This window comes from Anguilla rostrata, chromosome 3, assembly GCF_018555375.3.
Source record: "Anguilla rostrata isolate EN2019 chromosome 3, ASM1855537v3, whole genome shotgun sequence".
Lineage (NCBI taxonomy): Eukaryota > Metazoa > Chordata > Actinopteri > Anguilliformes > Anguillidae > Anguilla > Anguilla rostrata.
Window position 1 is genome coordinate 17794517 of NC_057935.1, and position 21962 is coordinate 17816478.

The 21962-nt window shown below is 41.6% G+C and overlaps 1 protein-coding gene across 1 annotated transcript in view; it reads right to left on the reverse strand.

Annotated features, from left to right (window-relative positions):
* LOC135250355 (ankyrin repeat domain-containing protein 10-like) overlaps nucleotides 1-19560 on the reverse strand; it is a 33440-nt gene extending 13880 nt beyond the window's left edge. The window contains exons 1-3 of the mRNA XM_064326563.1: nucleotides 19186-19560; nucleotides 15265-15417; nucleotides 13268-13359 (exon numbers count right to left, since the gene is read on the reverse strand). Of these exons, the coding sequence (XP_064182633.1) occupies nucleotides 13268-13359; nucleotides 15265-15417; nucleotides 19186-19383 (443 nt within the window). The 5' untranslated portion in view covers nucleotides 19384-19560. The remainder of the gene's footprint in view (nucleotides 1-13267; nucleotides 13360-15264; nucleotides 15418-19185) is intronic.
* Nucleotides 19561-21962: the final 2402 nt, after the last annotated feature.

Sequence of the window (21962 nt, forward strand, 5' to 3'; positions counted from 1 at the left end):
GCCGAGTACCTCCAGCACAAGGTCACTTGTGTTCATTAAGCCTAATACTAATCCAACTATATAGTTGTAGATTTGGATGGAGCAAAAACCAGGAACATTTCTGGCGCTCAAGGACTAGAATTTGCCAACCCCCGATGAACTGTATAGCATAAAAACACATGTCAATTTCAGTTTAAAAGTGCTGTATGAAGGATATTGCTTCCAATGTTTAAAATCTTCACCCAAAAAAACCCTGCTTCAGTCTCATAAAATAATGATCTTTCAAAGGGCCCTCCACCAATTGATAGAAATTATATTTTAATAATAAATATGCATATTTCTAGGACATTTCCTTATACCCCCATATTTGAAGGCACAGTTGTATTTTCATCAAAAAAAGACTAACTTCTGGAGTCCTGTTGCACTAATTCTTCAACTGAATCTTGGCCATTGTTTGAGTGTTCTTATCTGCATGAATGCAGATAAGCTAAATTCATGGTGTGCACAGTGAGCCATTCATACACCAGTTTAAAACACTTAATCTATGCAGGGGGAATTTTTCTTCAGTCAGTCACTTCATCTATCAAGCCCTAAAGTGCATACTGTTGCGCCGCCCAGAGATTGAGCTGAATTAGCCTGCATCACAAGGACTCTTCACACCTCCAGGGACCACACCAAAGGAAGGGAGGAAAAAAAGCTTTCAGGAAACATTGCATTTCATTGCCCACGAAACACTATTCATTAAATATTCCCCTGAAAAAGCTAATACAGTCAATCTTACAGTGGTTTCACCATTTTACTACACCACTAGGGAGGGTAGACAGAGTTGCGGGGTGTCTTTCTGATCCAAATAACCCATTTGTGACATCACAGGGGATTATCAGGAGCCAGAGTCAAGAGTTCAGGAAAATTCTTATATTATGCCACGGAAGGGCCAAACAGTACAACCAGTCAGACTCGATACAGTCTAGCTATCATGACTAGCTATAATCTGGAAAACAATAAGCATGTTGCAAGCAACCTGTTGCGTGTAAAGTGTCAAAATGAGGTTCACTTTAGCCAAATGACAAGAATAAGTTTGAGTACATACTTTAAACTAAGTATAAAAGGTCTAAAATTGGTCTAAATTCTCAGGCTGACCATGTTAAAACTTCTTTGGCAGCATTAAGCAGCCACTGAATGCCTTTCTCCTGTTGTCATTGTGCAGCTCAATCATTACGTAAAGGAAAATCTCATCGCTGCAGGTTTTCCTTCCTCTGCAGTTTCCTCAGCAATTACAGAGCAAAACAGCCATGACCTTCAATAATTTGTTCACTGGAAATTTAAAAAATAAATTGTCTCCATATTTCAGAAAAAGGCTACAAGCCAAATGACCCTTCAGTTTGTTATGCAGTTTGATGGTTTTTGTGGATTACTACATTTATTTATAACATTTATTTCCAACATAAATGCAGCAATACTGTATGCACATTGTTTCAAAACATGGGGATAGGTGTTAAAATCAGGCCCTGCAAAATAAATAAATAAATTCCAGAAACCTTTTCTTTTAAAAGTACCTCAAAACAAAATGCAAGTAGTGCAATATCAGATTTACAGCATCTGCACAGCATCAGTACTTCTCCATTACAGGCCCTTCCGTGGCATGTCAGAATGGGGGGGGGGGGGGGGGGGAGTCTAAGGAACGGTTATGGTGACAACTTGGCCCAATCAGAGTCAACCTCCAGGACTGAACCACAAGGACTATACAAAGAATTGGTCAAAACAGGTATTATATTTAGTCATAACTGCACACGTAACTTCCTAACCAATTCTTTTCCATAAGAGACCGGGATATACTACCAGTGTTAAAGGACGTTATTCACCTGGGGTTTTATTAGAGCTTGAGAAGATACAAAAAACATCCAGGAAAACGACAGATGATGCGAGGCATTTCATTTGGCAAATGTAAAGAAGATTTGATTAAAGATAGTCAAGCTTTTTTAATAATAATAATAATAATAATAAAAATAAAATAAAAAACTAGGTATTCGACCATTCCTTTATAGAATCTTTGTGAGTAAAATCCAAAGACATTGCAGTTGGATGGTTTGGAGCATAAGTCTCAATCCCTGGTCCAGGACATTTACCAAGGAATAAGTTCTCCATATAGACCTAACCCCAAATCAGCCATTTCAGGGTGAGAGAGGCCATCTGTTAAACAAGGACCTGGTTAACCATCAGTAGTAAAAAATAAATAAATAAAATAGCCTGGGTGAATCACACCTAAGTTATATCAGGCATTTCTTTGAAGTGTTCCCTGAATAAATTACACATGACCTGTCTGCTTACAATGCGCCAGCTACTTCTCAGCACAGCTTGGACTGGTCAACATTATTTCCTGCTAGACCATTTTAAACCGCAACAACTGGCTGGTGCCACAGAGAGACCATTGATCACCCCAATTATCTCAAACAAACGACTGCTTTTGACAGCCCCACAGCGATATCAACCAGGTGCTGAGGGATGAAATGATCTAATTTGGAATAAGTCAGTCCAAGCACTGCTGACAAGCAGTCAGTGTTGCAAGACGACAAGCTCTGTACAGTTTATTCAGAGAGCATTTTATCACAATACCTGATGCCAAATATGTGTCTTTCATCCTGATTACTTTTACAACAGACAAACCAGTAACTTGTTTAACAGGTGAGCTCTCGCCCAGACTCATTCAGAAACAAAAAATTTGGGAGCCAATGAGAATAGGAAATTTAGTGGTGGATCTTCAGGGGAGTGGGAATGAGGGTTTGCAGTCTAGTGAAACCCTCCCTTGGTGGACTTTCACTGCAGGAAAGTTGCAGAGGTTTCGGGCAAGTACCACGTTGACTCACTGACCAAGATGACCACCATAAAGACATTCCCAGAAAATATTTTCCCCTGTCTATTAAACACCTTCCATATCCACCATGTGCACTTCGTTACAAAGCTGTGGTCAAATGTGGTTCACCACTATTCAAGCGCTTATAAGAAGCAAAACTGAACCCCCACCCCACAGACACCTACACCACTCTTTCTCCCTCCCACTCCACAAGGGACTCATCCCTGCATTTAGTCTAATTTTTTTTTTTTTTTTTTTTTGGTGCCTGGTTCTTTAATGTTCACTTTTGAGGTCGGTGCAAGTCTGACCCAAATCCGGTACTCAGGGGCTAAAAAACCAATCAGCATGGAGGAGTGGGGGTTGGGTGAAAGGGAGAGTGGCTGTAGGGGAAATGGGTTACACAGGACAATATCTGCACATATCACAGAACAAATAACTCTTTTTGGCAAAGATTCACTTAACACTTCTGAAAACCTTGCAGACCCGCTATTTCCTATAAATGTGAGAATAATAGGCATGCCCATTCAACTCTGAATTAGATTTGAAAGCGCTTTGAAAACATTTCCACAACTACATTTACCAAATGAATTCCTGTTAAAGGCAGCATTTGTTTTTTCATGGTTCAGTTGAAGTTTTTAAAAAGGAAGCATTTAATTTTTTTAAATTCCTGAAATGCTTTGCTTTTCAGTTCTGTATACACATTTTAAACTCCTGAGGTGTCTGTCTCTCTCTGGCTAAAACATGACCTTCAGAAATAGTAGACCCATGCTTACATCTGACATCGTGACTGAATACTTTCTGATTAGACCTGAGCTAGGGAGATACTCCTATGGTTAGTTTACAAATAAAGTTACAAGAAAAAAATTTAAAATAATAAATACAGAAACTGTTTTAAATCAAATCAGGGTATAAGCAAAGCATGCAGGTCTAAAAAAAACAAAACAAAAAACAAAGACTAATTAGAACTGTATTCCTAGCATTAAAACCAATCACCGCAAGAAAATACCTCAACAGATTGCCAGTGTGTAGATACGAAGCGATACTGAGAACACTCAATGCCACAACTGTACGGTTTTCGTTGAAGCACGTGTGGCAGAGTCAGCAGTGTCTATTTGGAATGCTCCCGCTTTCAGGGGTTACTTGAAAAAATCAAGTCATTTCCAATTAAATAGCTGAAAAACATTGAGACGTGTATTTTTTTCTTTTTTAACAGTTAAATTTTTTCTGCAGCACTTTATTACGATGTCACTTTCATAAGGGAAAAGGTGACAAGATTAAAAAAAACAAAACAGATCTTAAGCAAAATAGTAATAACACTGCAGGTAACATTCAAAACAAAAGCAGCATTTCTAATATAAAATGTAGACAGTTGAGAACCATGACTAAATGTCAGAAGCCCTGTAGTTTCAATTTCAGGCACTGCTCTACTGATCTGAAGCTATCTACTCTGAAACCTTTCCTATAATATCTACAAGACCTAACAGCCAGAGGAGAGAGCTCATGAACAAAAATAAATAAAAATGAAATTTAAATAAATTTAACAAAAACTATCCTGTTTTTTATGCAAATGAAAAACTTTAATCATGTTTTGTACGCTGAATAGATTTCTGATAAAAATATGCACCGGCTGGTTTTCCTCAGCAATGATTTTGTTTTTTACTTTTATTTTTTTGTTTATTGTAAATGAGCGCAAATCCTCAATACAAAAGATAAATGTTACCGAATGTCTTTATAAAAAATAAATAGAATTTACCCTATATATACGTTTTTTTTTTTTGGAAAAGAACCCATGTTTGTTTTAAAATTCCTTGCCAATTAATGTCAAGAAAGAAATGAAACGCTGGCTGCTGGCAGACCGTAGTGGTGGTGAAAGGACTCTCAATAAAGCTGAACAGATGAAGCCTACAAGTTTCAACAAGGTGCCATAAAGAAACAAGAAGAGGTACAGGCAGTAATGAGAGTGCTGCAGTCATCTGAACATGTGGCCTAACAAAGGTTATGCTATAAAACACAAGACTAAGGATGATTCCATCTTGAAAGTCTTCTGCCATCTGCTAGAGACCAAAGGACTTTTACAGGATTGTAATTCTCAGGTCAAGCATAACCCTGGGTCCAAAGGTACAGGAGGGTGGGGGGGCTGTATGAGCAGAAATGGAACAGCAGGTTTCAATCTTAGTGATCTTGATGGGGAAGCTCTTAAGTCTACGTGAGGCATGACATTTGTAAGATAGAAAGCAAAACTAATAAATCAGGAAGAACACACCATTGGAGGTGTGGGTCAGAGAATCCAGAATAAATGCTGGTCATCAATGGGCCCTCTTGGAATGGAACACTGACACCCAGGACAGAAAACTGGGTTGGGTCAAATTTAAGGATCAAATCGAGGTACATAACTATTCAAAACATATTTAAATTAGACAAGGGTAATTCTACCATTCTAACAATTCCATGTATAGCCCATAGACTAGAGTTCTCCCATCCATCCAGGGGCTATAGGCTGTGTATTCAGAATGTTGTGCACAAGTCTTGTTTTTCTTTCTTCAGATGCATAAGAAGACAAGCATCCCAAGTAGAAGGAGTCATTCTAGAGAATCCAAGAGGCCATCAATGTGATGGGGTGGGGGGTTCCAGTAGGGTCGCAACAGATGAGCTGTTGTACCAACACATCAAGATGAAGTGAAGCACTTTTCAGAAGAAAATCCAGAGCATGAGGGAGACAGGGAGAATCAGGAGCGTCTTAGTCCGAGCCCAGCAGCTGCATTTCATTCCTTCGCAGTTAATGTTCAAACCAAGGAATTTCAAATCAAACATCAAGGTTGAAGTTCAGACATTATGCAATGTAAAATTCAGGCTGCGGCTTAAGCTGAAAATAAGTCTCATTTTGCTTTTAGTACACGCCATGCTTAAGGTTACAGTATATTTGTCACGTTTGGCCCCTCCCTTCCTTTTTTAGGATATATAAAGGCATTCATTCTAACAATCTTTACATTTATTTAATTAATTTATCATTACTTTATCAATCTAAGTTTTTATTTAGCCTTTCTGATAATACATTACAGGTCTATTTTAAAAGCACCATTAATGTGACCAAAATAGACTACCCTTCCAAATCACTGAGATGCATTTTATTTTGCACACACTGTCAGAGACTGATGAGCAGCAACACATGGCTTGCAAACTGGAACAGGGGTGGGGAAAGGAATCGTTTAAATATCACAGCCTTTTTTTTTTTTTTGCATCAAATAATGGAATTCCCTATGTGGGGTTCCATCTCATCCATCGCTGCTCCATCCATTACAGTGGATAAACTGTAAACAAATGGGAAGGGTCACGAGGCACGCCACCAACGGCGACCCCTGCCAAGGGAATTGATTGCTCTTTTACGGATTTATTTTGAGAATCATGCACATTAGTGCCAGGCCTGTTTACCATCACCCCCTCCACGACAGCTGATAACTCCCCAGGCACTGCAGGAATGATGACCGTGACCATCAGAAAGAGGGTCAGCGTTAGTGTCGGTAAATGTCCTCATTCTGAAGTTGCCTCCTCTGAGCGGCTAGGAGTGCGCTGGTTTTCCCCAAGAGCACCTGCTGCTAACAGCAGGCCAGAAGTTGAGCTGGTCAGCCAGTTGCGCTGATAAAGCAAGACTCCTCAGCAACTTCAGTGCGACAGAATGGAGGCAAATCGGTTTGTCTTTGGTATTACATTACATTACATTACAGGCATTTAGCAGACGCTCTTATCCAGAGCGACTTACACAACTTTTTACATAGCATTTTACATTGTATCCATTTATACAGCTGGATATATATACTGAAGCAATGCAGGTTAAGTACCTTGCTCAAGGGTACAACGGCAGTGTCCTTACCCGGGAATCGAACCGGCGACCTTTCGGTTACAAGCCCAGTTCCTTACCCACTGTGCCACACTCCGTCCGCCGGAGTAACTCCATAAATCTGATGATTAAATGGAGGCTACAGCATCGGTCTCTGAAAATGGTGTTGAATGCAGGATCAAGAGCATCTTATTTAAAAATTTAATCCCAACCAGTATGAGCCAATTACCATTGGAAATCAAGAGAGGAAACTATTTTGGAAATAGTTGCAAGCTTATTCGGTAATGTCCACGCCAATACAGATCTGTGTTCAAATTAATCCCACAACTTCACCCATTAACCTTCTGGCTAGAATGCCATTTGAATCTAGGCCTATAAATGAGTACAGTTTTTGTTTAATTGCATTTTAAATATATCTATTTTTAATTTTAAAAAATTTGAGGCCTATTAGTTTTCTTAAATTTGACTACAGTTTTTGGACGTGGCTTTTTAAAAATATGAAATAAAAATAAGTTAGATTAGTTGCAAGTTCAATTTGATAGCTTGGGCTTTGAAGGCAGGTCATTTGTGCATTCTGTGAAATCACTAAACATGCATTCGCTGCCTGGTACTTCAGAGATCAGAATTCCTGGAGCAGTTTGGGTGAAACAAGAATACAGAAACAGCCGGAAAGACTATGAATAAATAAGCAAGGCCCAGCCTCTTCTGTAGTCCTACAGCCAATCAATGTTCAGCACATTGTCATTTCATGTTTTTCCTCCTTTAAAGGAAAATAAAGTACTTGATAAAACCTTCCCTAGGGAAAGGACTGCTGCCAGCTACATTATTTGACTAGCATAGCGTGCCAAATACAGGCATGTCGGTCCAAGGAGTGTCTAACCATATGCATTACAAAATACCTTTATTCAGGAGTCATGTCACTGCTTGTTTTCAGAGCTTAAAAAGAAGCCCGTCAAGTTTTCTTCTGGATACTAATAACCAAATTTTAATTGGTTTTTAAAGTCAGTGGTTCCAAAGACTGGATTACTCAGACAAATGAACACCACTTTAACCCAAATGCTTAAAGACTTCTTAAATAAATCTCTAGTTTCCCTTACCTAAAGGTAGGACAGTTAAGATGAACAATTCCTGTTTATTTTACACAGGATTCTTTTCCTCTCTGAATACTGACAAATGTGGATTTTTTTTTGTTTTCAGTCTTGGGGGAATAAATCATTTATGTATTGATTTGTTTAAAAAATTAGTGGCAAAGCAATCTCATGTTAAAACGTGAATGTTTGGTCTGAACTCACAAGGACACAATAAGAGAAATCAAACCTATGAATTCATAAGAATTGATGCGCTGGTCCATTTTAATAAATAAAAAAAAAACCTTCAGGAATTCTGTTCCAGCTCTACACCCACTGAGTTAATAATCATGAATATAATGATTGGAGGAACACAACACCTTTTCCCTTAAGCCAAGATTACATTTAAAAATGGGAAAGGCTTGGCTTTCCCCTCCCCAGCTAGGCTTGGAGATACAGGATCTCTGAAGTACCAGACAAGAATGCACATAAGCAGGAAATGTCCCATGAAATGGCTGTTGGGTGTGGTTGGAACCTGCAAAATATGCTTAAAATTATGAGGCGCCTCGTGTCATAATGACCTTTACAAGCTGGCCGAGGTTTTGACTCACCGATTAATTTCCTTAATCTAACATTAATAGGAAGGGAACTGGATTTAAAATTTTAAAGTTCAAAAGTTACCTGTTAAGGTTGCCCTCAATGTGAGCGGCGAGAAGTGTCACTCTATAGCAGCCAGAAATATCCTTCCTCTATCAGCTTTAAGTAGTTCAATGTATTAGCCTACTTTATAGTATTTTGGTCTTAGTGTCATTTTTAATCTGACAAATTTAATAAATATTAAAATAAAATAAAGAATTAAGTCATGAGCATCATTTCCTTTACTAACTTCTCTACTTCTCTGTGCATGGACTCTAATACTAGGAGTTTAGTGGCTTCCAGAAAGCAATAATGTAGCCATTACAGCTGTCAAAGGAAACAACAAGTGACAAAATACTTTTTTTTTTTTTAAAAACATGCTTTAACATCAACTTTACGAGCAGAATCATGACTGAGAAAACCCTTAAATACATAAGTAATGAAGACAATTATCAAATTATCAAAGGACCAAATGCACATTTCATCACTTCAAAAGCAGACATAAGAACAGTTTAATGTCAGTGGGTGGGCATTCTCAGTAACAATGGTTCCATGGTGGGTTTCAATGCCATGTGTTTTCGGTGACAGCCCTGTTCCCCACCAAGCCTCAGCCCCATTTGTTTGGTATCTGCATGTCATTAGCAAGTCTCTCTCTGCCAGGGTTTAGTCCATTGTAGAGGTGTACTGTATTAAAATGAAGGTATGCAGAAATATGGAAAACATATTGCTCAACATGTAGGAGTATCTCTGCAATATTGCCAGAACTACATGTCCTGCTATTACCCAGCACTGTAAAAGACAAATAAAGATTGGCAATCCAGAACATGAAAGGCATGTTTAAAATAATAATGTGGGAAATATGCAAACCTTTCACTAACATGTTGGGACAGCAGTCAGTTGAACTGGAAACTAAGATTAACTGCACCCACCTGTAAAATCCAGAAAGTCTGGGTGGTTCCAAAACAAACCCAGTAACAGACATTCAATTTGTAAAGGATAAAACTTAACTAAAGTTGAATCATTTTCATCACTTTCTACAAATCCAAACTGATTTACTGAGAGGATCTGGTGAATGGAAGGCCTACAGAAGTGATCCATTTACTGTGATCAGTTCTGTGAACAACCACCCTTTAGTAAAAGAAAAGTCTGATGGTGACAATCATAAGAGCATCTCAGAGGAAAGGCATTTATGTCCAACAGGAAGTTGCTTTGAATCAGCACTAGCACACTTCCAAGGAAAAAGCAAAACCCCCCACACACAACAACTCCACCAAATAAGGGGGGAAAATGCAGATGCTCGGATGCATAATTTATGTTCTAGCTGTGCCTGAAGTCAGGCTCTCCAGGGATTGTTATGCTACAGTCACAGCTGTCGGATGATTTTTCTGTGACAGGTGCCCTCATTTATGATTTGTGATGGCATGTGACAGCGCCTCGTGTGGCATAAAAAGGAAGTGCAGAGCACGGCTCAGTTGAACCAGCAGGGAAACGGGGCCAAGTGATCTCAGACTACCAGTCTGTATGTAGCAACCCTGGTGCTACCCCAGTGTCTGAGCCTCACAGAAAATGACTGTCTGGGGAGGGGGAGCAGTTTTGCAGGAAGAAACTTATATAGCACAGCAGAATCACATACAAAAATAACCCCCTTCCCTCTCACCTTTGGCAACTCGTATTTAAAATTTCACCTTTTAAACTAGGAAGACAAAGGGCCTGTCAAGTTCACGGGTGAGGTCTTGTGTTATTCTAAAGTACAGAAACAGGAGTACACATATGGCATTAAAACCCAACCATAGTTCCTCTGCCTCAAACTCAGAGGCATTACGGATACCAGCCTTCCAGCCCACACGAGCCATTCAAACTGCTCTCAGGTCAGTGTGACGATCAGCCCGAGACAGGAAACACTGGTGCGGCCCCACAGATGACACAGGAAGTGGATATTTACACCCACCGCTCCCCTTCAATCAACTGCTTCCTGAAGAGATGTGGCCAGGCATTCCATGGTTTCGGAAACTTTATTTTTTTTGCACGACTTGGAACATTTCATGGTAAGCACTTCCGCTAAACAGTCCAAATGCGTACGTAGCCCAGCCCACAGTTTCACCCAACGGAGGAGTTTAACGCTAAAAGGTTTATGAATGCTTGCTCTAGATGTACAATTTGTTGCAATTTCACACAGCCAAATGTGTAGCTAGCTGAATGTGTGGCTCAGGGTCAGGCGTTTAATCTGAGGCGAAGGCAATCTCCATAATACTTCCCTGATCTAGTCCATTCAACAGCAAATGGAGGTTTATTATATGAAGACAAATTATATGAATATAACAGTTATATATGAATAATATTACTTAGAGGTCTATCTCCATAACATACCACAGCAAGGAAACCAAAGGGCTGCAACTGATGCTGTTTGTTTTGTTTTTAAACTTTCTTTAAGAGTACAGACACCAATACTGATCTGGATCTGCAGAATGTAATTTTGTAACAGGGCCACAAGCCCTCTTTCAGAACTTTCACACCGAGTCAAAATGCCACAAAAAACCTACAGATTGAATAAACAGACTATAATTTGACCTATACAACTGACCACTACACTCACAAATATAAATGGCAAAATAAAACTAGCACCTAACATAGGGCTGAAAGAGTAACTGGCTGAAACTGTGTGCAGGGCTGTGTGCAGGGAGTGTATTCCTTCGCATCTCATATCCAAAATCAACAGCACCGTTCCAATTCTGCCAAAGGGCAGGGGGGCATGATATCACCCATGCTCATCTGCGGGACCGCACCAGTCTATCCTTCCACAGAGTCGCCTTTATCCCCAACTGGCAAGCACAAACGTGTGCAGGCATGTTTTTATTTTATTTTTTTCTAATGACATCTGAAACCCATTTACTCCCATGGAGGACGTGTATATGGGGTGAGGGCAACAGCGCTGCAGTGCAGTAACAAGACCTCTCCCACGATCAGAGGGACAGATTGGTCTTGCAGCTCCTGCACCAGGATTCCTTACATGGACCGCACATTACAAGAGCTTTTCATTTTATATATATATTTTTTTTTTTTTTTACTTCCACTTAATCTCAGGTATGCCAAATGCTTTTCGCCTGGTGCAGGGCTGCATGTCTTTGCAGAAACCTGCCTGCACACGATCTTACAGACGCAGGCTTGTTACGACACTGCAGTGGCATGCGCCACCATTTTGGCTATCGTTCGCTTTCAGTGCTGCGCCCAGGAGGAGGGAAGGAAACCTCAGTCAGTGAAGAGAAAAGGTATGACTGCACCTCCAGGTGCTCTGAACCAGCAGCTAGCTGTTTGAAGTGAAGGACCCCAGGCTTGACAAAACTCTTTCAGCAATGAAGCTGTTATTTTAATAAGCTAATGACAGCAGTCTACAGAAATTCTCTCCTACCCAAAAGAAGGGTCAAAAAGTATGAGAAAATATCAGAGATTTTTTAACCATTCAGAATTTCGCTACACTGCTGCCAGATCCAAATACACGAATTGTGGAAATCTCTACAACCGACTTCACAACAGTCAGCCAGCAGGTGGTTCGTTTGTACAGGAAACTTTGCGAGGCCTAGGATGAGAAGAGCTGCCGTGTGCCACCGGCAACTGGCTCAAATGAACAAATAAAAAGAATCTCCACAGCAAAAAGGCTGGGATTTGTTCAAATTAGCAAGCCACTAAATAACAGGTTGACTCCGCCCACATGTGGCTTCGCAAAGTGCTGTTAGTGAAAATCAAGCGCCACTTCCTGCTTCCCTGGACTGGAGGACAGCCATACCCATGACCACTGCCTGCTGTGCCTCTGCACCGCCCACACTGAACAGAGACCTGGAGGCTGTTCGCAGGGCCAAAGCACCGCCCCCCCCAAGAGGGTAAATGGGACCAGATTTCTCTTTTCGGCCAATTACTTGCCAGGGCATTAGCCAGGCAACTGAAATTCAGCTCCTCCTGGAAGACCTCAGAGGTGAGGACAATTCTGGCATCTTTGAGAGGGGAATAGAAATGAAGAAATGTGCATTTCGCCCATTCCAGCTATCAAAACATAATAAAAGCAACAAAAAAAGGTCAACTTTTCCACATAGTCATGCAGAATACCATTTATTAAATATAATAAAGCATTTAACATATTTAGCACATACTTACACAAAATGAACGTTAGAAGGCTGGGTTAATTCTCCTTCCAAAACAGTTAACTTTTTTTTTTTTTTTAAAGGGGAACTCTACCAAAAACCTGTCACATGGTGTGTTCATTCTTTTAACCGATAAAATGCTCGATAGCCATGGTACAAAAATCTGATCTGGTAGCTTGGAACGAAGATGCATCCAATTCCTAAATGATCAGCCGATGGCACCAAAGCCATTTACAACTTTAGATTCTGACCATTAACCAAGGAACTTTAAACCTCTGTTCTACCATTGTTCTAACAAAAAAAATCATAATTATCACCACCTTCTGAGAAGCTAAACAAATTCGTCCTTGTGGCAATTCAGAGCCATTTAAACAATGCTGGCTCCCAAATTCACTGACTGTACTACTTCTGCATTTATCCAATAGGAAGCTGCCAATAACTGTACCCCCCTCCTCACAAAGTAATGTTAACCACCACATCCTTCTCTTCAGTAGAAACTGCTCCACTGCTGTTGCAAGATGTATTTGAGATTAGAGGCCCTGTTCCCAGTTTTAACAAATAAACCAAAAATCCTACTAGATTTCAACAGATTAGTTGAGTAACTGCCTCGCGGCCAGTACTGGAAGCATCTTGGTTTCCGAGCCAGCAGAAAAGGAGAACACGGACACCGAGCGTTCGACAGGTAAAGAGGAACACATGAGAAAGGGGTTTTTGGCAGAGTTCCCCCCTGGTAGCAGTTACTGAGGGCTGTGTGAACAGGACTTACTCAGCTTTGGCTCCCTGTAACAGCAGAGCTCTAACGCAGTCCATGCTGCCTGCCCGGGCTGCCTTGTGAATGGGCGTCTCACCCACATAGTCCTGCAACGAGAAGGCATCGCACGCGCGCGTAAACAACCTGTCGGCGCGCGGCACTTCAGGGGAGAGGAAATGAAATGAGCCGCGCCTGCGACCGCCGCGGGTTCCTCGTTCAGAGGTCAGCCGGGTGCCGCCATCCCAGCTGCAGTTCTGAGCAGATGCCCTGACCGCTGGGCACACAGGGTCACACTGTAAAAGAAGCATTCCACCCCCCCCCCCACCCCGAAAACTCCTGCGTCATTACAGACGGCACTGCACAGGAGGGGAGGAGGGGAGGGTGGAATCTCCTTCAGCCTGGACTGGAATGTAGGTCATCCTGCATGATTAGAGCCCATGCAATCCCTCTTCACCGTCCCTGAGAGCAGGCTCAGCCATGGCAGGGAGCCAATACACTCCCCACCCCCCCACCCCTCGCTGAGTCACCAATGCCTGGCCTCCATTCCCCTTCAGACCGCTGAAAACATTCAGCAGGAATAAAGAAGGGAACAAGTTTTTTCCTGGCCCCTGTCGTTCGCCACCTTAGGTGCCCAGTCTTTGAGTCCACATTTCCAGTTTGTCATTGGCGAGAATTATTTCAGATTGCATTATAAAAAAAAAGAAGCTTGCGACCAATTTCAGCGAGGAGTCACTGAACGCAGTTAAATTCAACCGAGCTAGCAAATGTCCGGTCAAATCGTTAGTGTGAAAAAAACACCACAGTAAAAGTGGGAGAAACAACGAAAGGTTTTCCTGCCAAGAAAAGGGTCTTTGGCACTCCCCAGAGTTCATTAAAGTCATATTGAATATCATTCGGTAAAAAAATGTAATAAAATTGCTAAATTTACCTTATGCCATATTCCAGTCTGTCATAGTCCACAGGCTATCATCCCACTTATTAAAAATGCAATCCAACATTTTGGATAAAGTATGGCATGACCTGCTCCATCATTTTGGGTTGCTCTGACCTAGAAACACATTTTGGGTATTATACTTGGTCGTGAAGAGGAGAACCACCAAAAAAAAAAAAAAAAAACTGCCTGTGTCCAGCCTGACAAAAACGATGTCTCTGTACGAACAAGCCGTTGCGACCTCCGACTCAAAACGATGGAACACGTGTCCTAATAAGGCATCATTGATTAAAGAACACAACGGGACTTCGTCTGCCTTTGCTTGCTCCCAGCACCTTCACAGCTCTAATCAGTGGGTGGCAACACAAGCAAGCCAAGTGTCCCTGCACGCGATAGGCCGGCCCACAGTGCCCATTCATCTGGGCTCTTTGTGTTACTGATCTCCCTCTCCCTCCCCCTCCATTGTGCTGCCAAATAAATCATATTCTTACTATAATAATTTTTTTTTCGTCTTTTTTCCCCCGCTTCCTCCATGCAGGGAAATCCCTGAATACTGTTTGAGCATTTGAACAGAGCGGTGCAGAGCCATTAGAGCTGCGGAGGAGGGGTGGGGGGTGGGGGGGTGGGGTCCTCAACAGACCATATTAAATGCAGAGACGGGGGTGAGCATTCCCTGTCTGAACTTTGGGAGGGCGCAGAATTTGTCTGATGCATGGCCCTGAGATCCTGGGCTCAGACAAGCTTCTCCTGCATTAATCCAGCGCTTCTGCAGCTGAGCGGCTAGCGGTAAAGTGCTTGGTCGCTAATGCGGCCGGCTTCCCCTGCTGTGGCACGGTGGCGCGGAGCACGTCTTTCAAAGCCAGGATGATCCTCTTTAATTGGATGAGTGCATCCACTGTGCCACAGCCATTTCACCAGCAGGGTCGATGGGTGGGGCGGGGCTCACAGAGATGGTTGAGGAAATCATGAGTAGAATAATAAACGGAACAAGAAACCTTAAAAGTATTGCATTTTGAATGTGCACACAGACACAGACACACACACACACACACACACAAAAGCAGAGCCGCATGTCACTCACCTGCCTGTTGATGTCAGCCCCGGCAGCCAGCAGCCAGAGCAGGCACTCGGGGTGGCCTCCAAAAGCAGCGATGTGCGTGGGCGTCTGGGCGAACTTGGACGTCACGGCATTCACGCCACAGCCCACCTGCACCAGGCGAACCATGCACTCCAGCTGCGAAGGCAGAGGGGGGTGGGGGGAGGCATTACATCATCAGAAAGCGCCAGGTCAAGCAAATATTTCACAAGGCACAACCGTGAAATCCATCCATCCATCATCTATACCCTCTTATTCCTGGTCAGGGTCACGGGAGGAACTGGAGCCTATCCCAGCATGCATTGGGTGAAAGGCAGGAATACACCCTGGACAGGTTGTCAATTCACCTCAGGGCGCACACTCCATAACCGTGAATCCATTCCGTGGAATTAAAAAAATTCCCTTGTTGCCAGCTGGAGAGGCAAGAGGAGGATAAACAGCTACACAAAAGGCTGTGAAGCAAAGGACGGTAACTAGACAATAAATCTGAAGATTAATGATTTATATCAGCGTTTCCCTGTAATGAATGAACCCGCCCTGTACTGTAAAAACAGTTCCTCATTTTAAAAAAAAGAAAAAGAAAATTAGGCCACGCCAGCTGAAGCCAGCCCACGCATCCAGCTCCAAACGCGATCAAATTACAGCCACTCCTCCACTCGCGCACGTTCCAATATAAACCACAAATAAGGGGAGGGTGGAACAAAGACTCCGGCCATGTCTCGCTGAAGCAATGTTTTACTGGCAGAAGTGCACTCCACCACACAAACGCGCAAACCCTGTCTCTCCCCCTCTCTCTCTGCTGATGGGAAAAGGGTCTGGTAGAGCAACAGGAAAACTCAATTTCCCATGAACACCAGCAATCTCCTATTGAGTAGAGTGAAACAGCCCAGATTTAAGCAAGTAAGCACATAAAATCATTCCCCGATTGAACAGTAAACACCTTTACAGCCAGTCATTACAGACAGGAAGGGCCAAGTCCTCACCACTCAGGAGCCAGCTACCATCACACCAGAAGAACAGACTGATAAGGAAGCACTGAGACATGGATTTTTAATTTCAAAGATGTATGCCAATTGTATAGACCATCCTTCGGACAGTTTAAAGGCCTGCGGTTAGCTACACTGGTACAACACAGATGTACTTTTTAAAAAGGTAGAAGCACTTTTAGAACTACAATGTGGAAGGAACTCCAGGGCAGCAAGGGTGAATTTAAACCTGTTGAAAATGCAATCTTAGACTCTGCACACTGCATGTGGCCAATTGTAGAGAACGGCAACATTTTGCTGGAAGCCAGTTTAACCCAATTGGAGTCAGAGCATTCAAACTAGGGACATTAGGTCCTCACCTGTTTATATGCACCATCATTTTGAATAACACGATGCAAATGATCAGGGACTGTTCCTTTTAGACTCGATGCGCATCTGCCAAATTACCGTTCGTTGGCAGCCAAAGCACAACATCATATAAATAGAAAAGCGACCACCCAGAAGCTACAGGCTGGAAAACATGTGCCAGTTGTTTGTCAGGCAAAGGTGGCATCTAGCCCACAGGCTTCACTGAAGCACGAAAACACCAGAACTCACGCTGGGGCCAGGCGCATGTACGTGAGAGGAGACGAGTCCCACGCTGCCCATCTTAAAGATAAAGCAAACAGAGGACCCAGGAAGGAAATGCAACAATGACACACCCACTGCCAAACCAGCAGCTGTGGCCTACAGCTGTTCGGTCCTCCTGCTCATAGTTTTCCTGTTACCGCAGCAACCCCTTCTGCGGCTTGGACGACTTTCTCCAGACAGAACACCATGGAAAGCTTGGCCAGACCAGCCCGACCACTCATTCTCACTTGCGCTCTCTCTCTAGCCCGTGGACTCGCCAGCAGCCAGATGCCTGGAGGAAAACGCACACTCAGCGGTTAGAAGAAACTGCCCTTTCTCCCTGCTAATGAAACAGGCTACTGTGCTCCATGAAACATGGCGTGCACAGTGCACCTCTGTTACTGTCAGTTACCGCCACTGCAATCCCGCGGGCTGCCTGAACAACCGCTAACTTCACCTTTAAGGGAAAAACTCCGACAGGACATCAGCACCATGCCTGCACAAGCTGACTAGCGCAAGCTATAACACAAAGTGCCTCCAAGACACAAAATGCTGCCCATCTTCACTTAACCCTGAAGCTGAACACCTTGCACTTGGAAAAGCCTATGACAAGTTTCTGCTCAATGTACATATTCATTTCAAATGTAAAAAAATGTGCTGCATTTAAGAGATTTCCCACCATCTTCATGGGATTCAAAAGCTAGAATTCAACCTGACTTCTACTTCACCAACCAACTGACTGACTGCTTTAAGTTAAAATATTTCCAAAATAGGCCCACATTTGTAGTGGCACATATATACAAGCAATATCAGGCTACCATAGTCTATAGTCATAAAAACCAACTGCTCTGGGTGGAGGGAATGATTTATTAATCTACAGTTATTTAAAACTATACAGAAAGTAACAGTAACCAGTAAAACCAGTTTTTAATTACAAAGAATTCACCTTTTCATACTTAAGCTTCACAAGCCTGCTGCAGTTCTATTTTATTGTTACTGTTCAGAACATGTCTGCTTAACAAAGGAAATCTGACAGTTACAATTCTGGCAATAACTCAATAGTAGTACAACGTCTGCCACTAAAGACTGACACTTAATATGAATATTTCCAGTGTCAGTCATGCCATTACAGGTGTGTCGATGCTGTCATCTTTAACAAGTATAAAGGGCTCATTTGCCCACCAAACTGAACTATTATCGAAATATTTGCGAAGGGTAGACCAAGCGTCTAGCTGCGCGTAAAAAACGCATTATAATCCACGTACAGTGTAGACAGGCCTGTATGCTCTTGTTTTTTTTAAACCGCCCATCTTAATTACTCAATAGAATAACTAAGGCCATGCGCAGGTGTATAGGAGGCTGAATACCGTGGCTCGCGGTCCTCTCAAACTCGAAGAGCTCACCTGCGTTTTTCAACTGAGATTTTGGCGGGTTGCTTCTCATTGGTTCTCACCCAGCCAATAGGCAAAAGACCACGCCAACGGCCACAAGCACTCGACAGTAATTACTGAAGCCAGACAGCTGGCTGATCTTCTTAAATCCAAAAAAATAAAAAATACTTTCAGTAATTGCCAAGTTTGGTATTGGTTACAAAAATAACAATATGTCCCCATCACATCCAACTAAGATAAAGTGCATATTTTCTTTGTGTGCATTATACATACATACCACAGTATAAACAATAAAACGTATAAACAAGCAAATGTTGTTAATAATTCACACAATGTAGGGTGAAAAGCTACATTATTTAAAGCTAACGAGTAATGATTCCAAAATAGTAAACTAATGAAATGGCAGCCCATTCACAGCCGCTTGCTACATTTTGCGTCACTAATCAAACAGAGATTAATGTCTGCGCTTTCCCAGCTAGCTACATACGACAGTAATCGCGGCTAACTGGTTGCTAGCTATCATAAGTGAGCTACCCAATAATTATCACACGGTAATGAAGTTCGGTTTCTATCTAACTTGTTTGTTGAAACAATGCCATTGGCCAACTAAATAGCCAAACACTGTTACGTAGAGTACGGTACAATTTGTACTATCAAATTAAATTTATTTTAATTTATTTAATGTAGCCCATTTGAAAGCTAGACAATAAAAGGTGTAATGGCAGCGCGCAATGAATAACCCAGTAACACGGTTTACTTGTAAACTTTCTTTTTTACTTTGTATAAATCATATCCGTTATGATGGCGGCTGAACCACATTTGATTCGGCATTCGATTAACTACACCACCAACTAGCAAGCCATCTTCGTTGCTTAGCTTCAAATTTACTATGTCCTACGAAAACTGGCGACATTGGCTACCTTTCCGAAATGCGCTGCCCAGTGAATAGGTGTCCATCCGTAGAAGGAATCTTCTGCGGCGAGGTCTGCCTGGTTTGTGATGCACTGGAGGAGCGAACACAAGGCGCCGATGTCTCCATCCCTGCACGCCCGGTGAAGTGGGAAGCGAATATTAAGAACCTCTTCACTGGAAAATCCAGATTCGATGCTCACGGACATTATTTCGCCAATCTAAAGCCAGCCCTTCGTTTTAGAATCAAAAATATGTTTCACCTTCCCGAAACAAAACAGTTTATATTTGTGTGCTCCTTGCGAATGTTTCACCCGAGGCGCACGCCGTACCGCAAGCAGACAAAAGCACACAAAGGAGCAAGCTTCACACCGGACGCACACACTCTCAGAGGTGAAACTTAAAAACAACACGAAATCCCGGACTGGATTATACTGCGGCTTGGCGAGGACCGGCTTTTCTGCTTTTCAGTTTACTACTAGACTTAGCGATGGGCATGAAATCCCGTCGTAGAGCTCTTTCAAGAGCACGGTGCACCAAAAATATATGGTATTGGATTTCAGTGAACTAAATAATTTACGTTATACGCGGCCTTACGGAACAAGAACATGATTACGAACTAAATTATTTTGTATATCTGGATTATTCATATTCAATAAACAATAAATAACACAGTGGCTGCTATCGTTTAAATGTTGGCATTCAACACGTAAAACTTGATTTAACACTGTATTTCCTATTAGCTAGATCAAATAGCTACTGTTCTTTAGCCTGCGCTAAAAATATCAGTAGGCCTAGCCTTACAGGATAGCTGCGAGTATTTTAAATGCAATACACACATTGAAAGAGCTTATTATATATTTTACTGCGCATTTAGGACTGATTGTTTTTCAAATTATTTGCCACCATCCCACTATGGAATGAATATCTTGGTGTTAAATCATTTTCCCTGGTCGATACTGGTAATCCAATGTGCATTAACATTGGGCTATTTATTAACTTGCGGATTTTTTGAAGATAGAGCTACTACGTGGGGTTCTACTTTAGCATACATTAAAGCAGAATCTGTGTTCCCGTCCAAGTTTAAAACTCTACACGTAAATCCCATAAATAGGGCCATAAAAAATGCTGTCCGAATTGTAAACAAGTGGTTAACCAGTTGGTTTTAGATAGCCATTCAAAAGTAAAAACAACCTTTGATAAGACATTTCCAGACCTTCCACTTTTTTGCGCCCAGCTCTTAGTAATGACTAACAGAGTGAAAGGAACATCACTCTTAAGCAGCATTACTGGAAGTTAAGCCATGTTAATTATCAAAGAAGCACAGTTCTTATCAATCTTTAAAAAAATTTAAGCCAAAGTCAGTGCACAAAATAAATGTTGTAGGCTAAAATTACATTAATGGCAGTTCAGTATTTATAAAAACGATATTACTCCTCATAGTTTATCTCCCATTGCCAAAAGCAAATCAATGACACCCTTCTGATATATGACCACTACGTGAACTCTTCAAACCGTCTCCTATGCCTCCAATTTTGAGGGCCCACACCATCTCACTTTCTCAAATGTGATTTGTGCTGAATGACAGGGTGATGTTACAGACCCATGCTGTGGTATTGCTGTCACACCCCTGAGGGAGGCACTTAAACTAATTTGTTATGGTAGAGAAGAAGAATATTATAAATAGAGGCATGAATCTCCTCTAGATGTAAGTGAACTACAGGTGCAGAGGTGGCAGGCAGGAACAACTATGACAATATCTGTATTAAGAGAGTTATTGAGTAATAGCTCCAAATATCCACAGAATTCCACATTATTTGTTCTTGTACAACAGCCTTTCCCTTGTGGGGAGCTTATGAGAAAGTTTCTGTTCTCCGTTAATGATAACTGCTGTGGTCATTTATCCGTGACAAAATATATCTCAATAGGCCTAATTTTGTAAGAGTGCAATCATTCTATTGCGTGAATAACCTATGCCAGTTTTGTTTATTGTCCTGTCTTGTTTTCCTATTCTTGCTGTTTGTTATATGAAAAAAAACTATTAATACGTGTCTTAATATTTTTCAAAATAAATTATTTAAAATAAATTTAAAACAGGTCTTTAATGGGCCCTTTGTTTCTGCATGTACGCTGGACCATCTGACATGCCATTCTAGACACTACAAAGCGAACAGTGTCAAAGCGTCCCATATTCTTAATGCATATGTATAAGGTATTACAGGAAAGAAGGCAGTGTCCATTGAACATTTTTGCAGTAAAACGTTAATGAAACACCATAGGCCTTCAGGTGAAAATCCGGCTACATTTTTTTGACAAGTTTTCTTGCCAAATAGGACATAGCTACTAGTATATATCTGGGTAATACCTGAGCTATATTGGGGTTTTACCTGGATTTCTATCCCTTTAGACATCTAAATTCAGGCTTTTGCTCACTGGGGTATCTTCAGAAAGGGACACACACATGCAAAAATTAGTCCACATTCAATTATAGCCTAAGAGCTTACAAAACAACATGTTTTTTTAAATGATCACATATATATAAAGACTTTGGTTAAACAATGTTTGGTTCTTCTTCAATGCATTTTCTTATATTTCTAGTGAATTCTGTCGGGTATTCCAAACCTCCAGCAACAAAGGGATTGATGGAACCTCTCTTTCCATGTGCCAAACGCTCATTTAATTAATTGCAGCAATCATCCCAGTTAGGCATTCTATTACAACTTAATTAAATGCGTGAGAAGGATCACAACACAATTGCTTGTATTCAGTCAGCACTGGTCTTTACCTT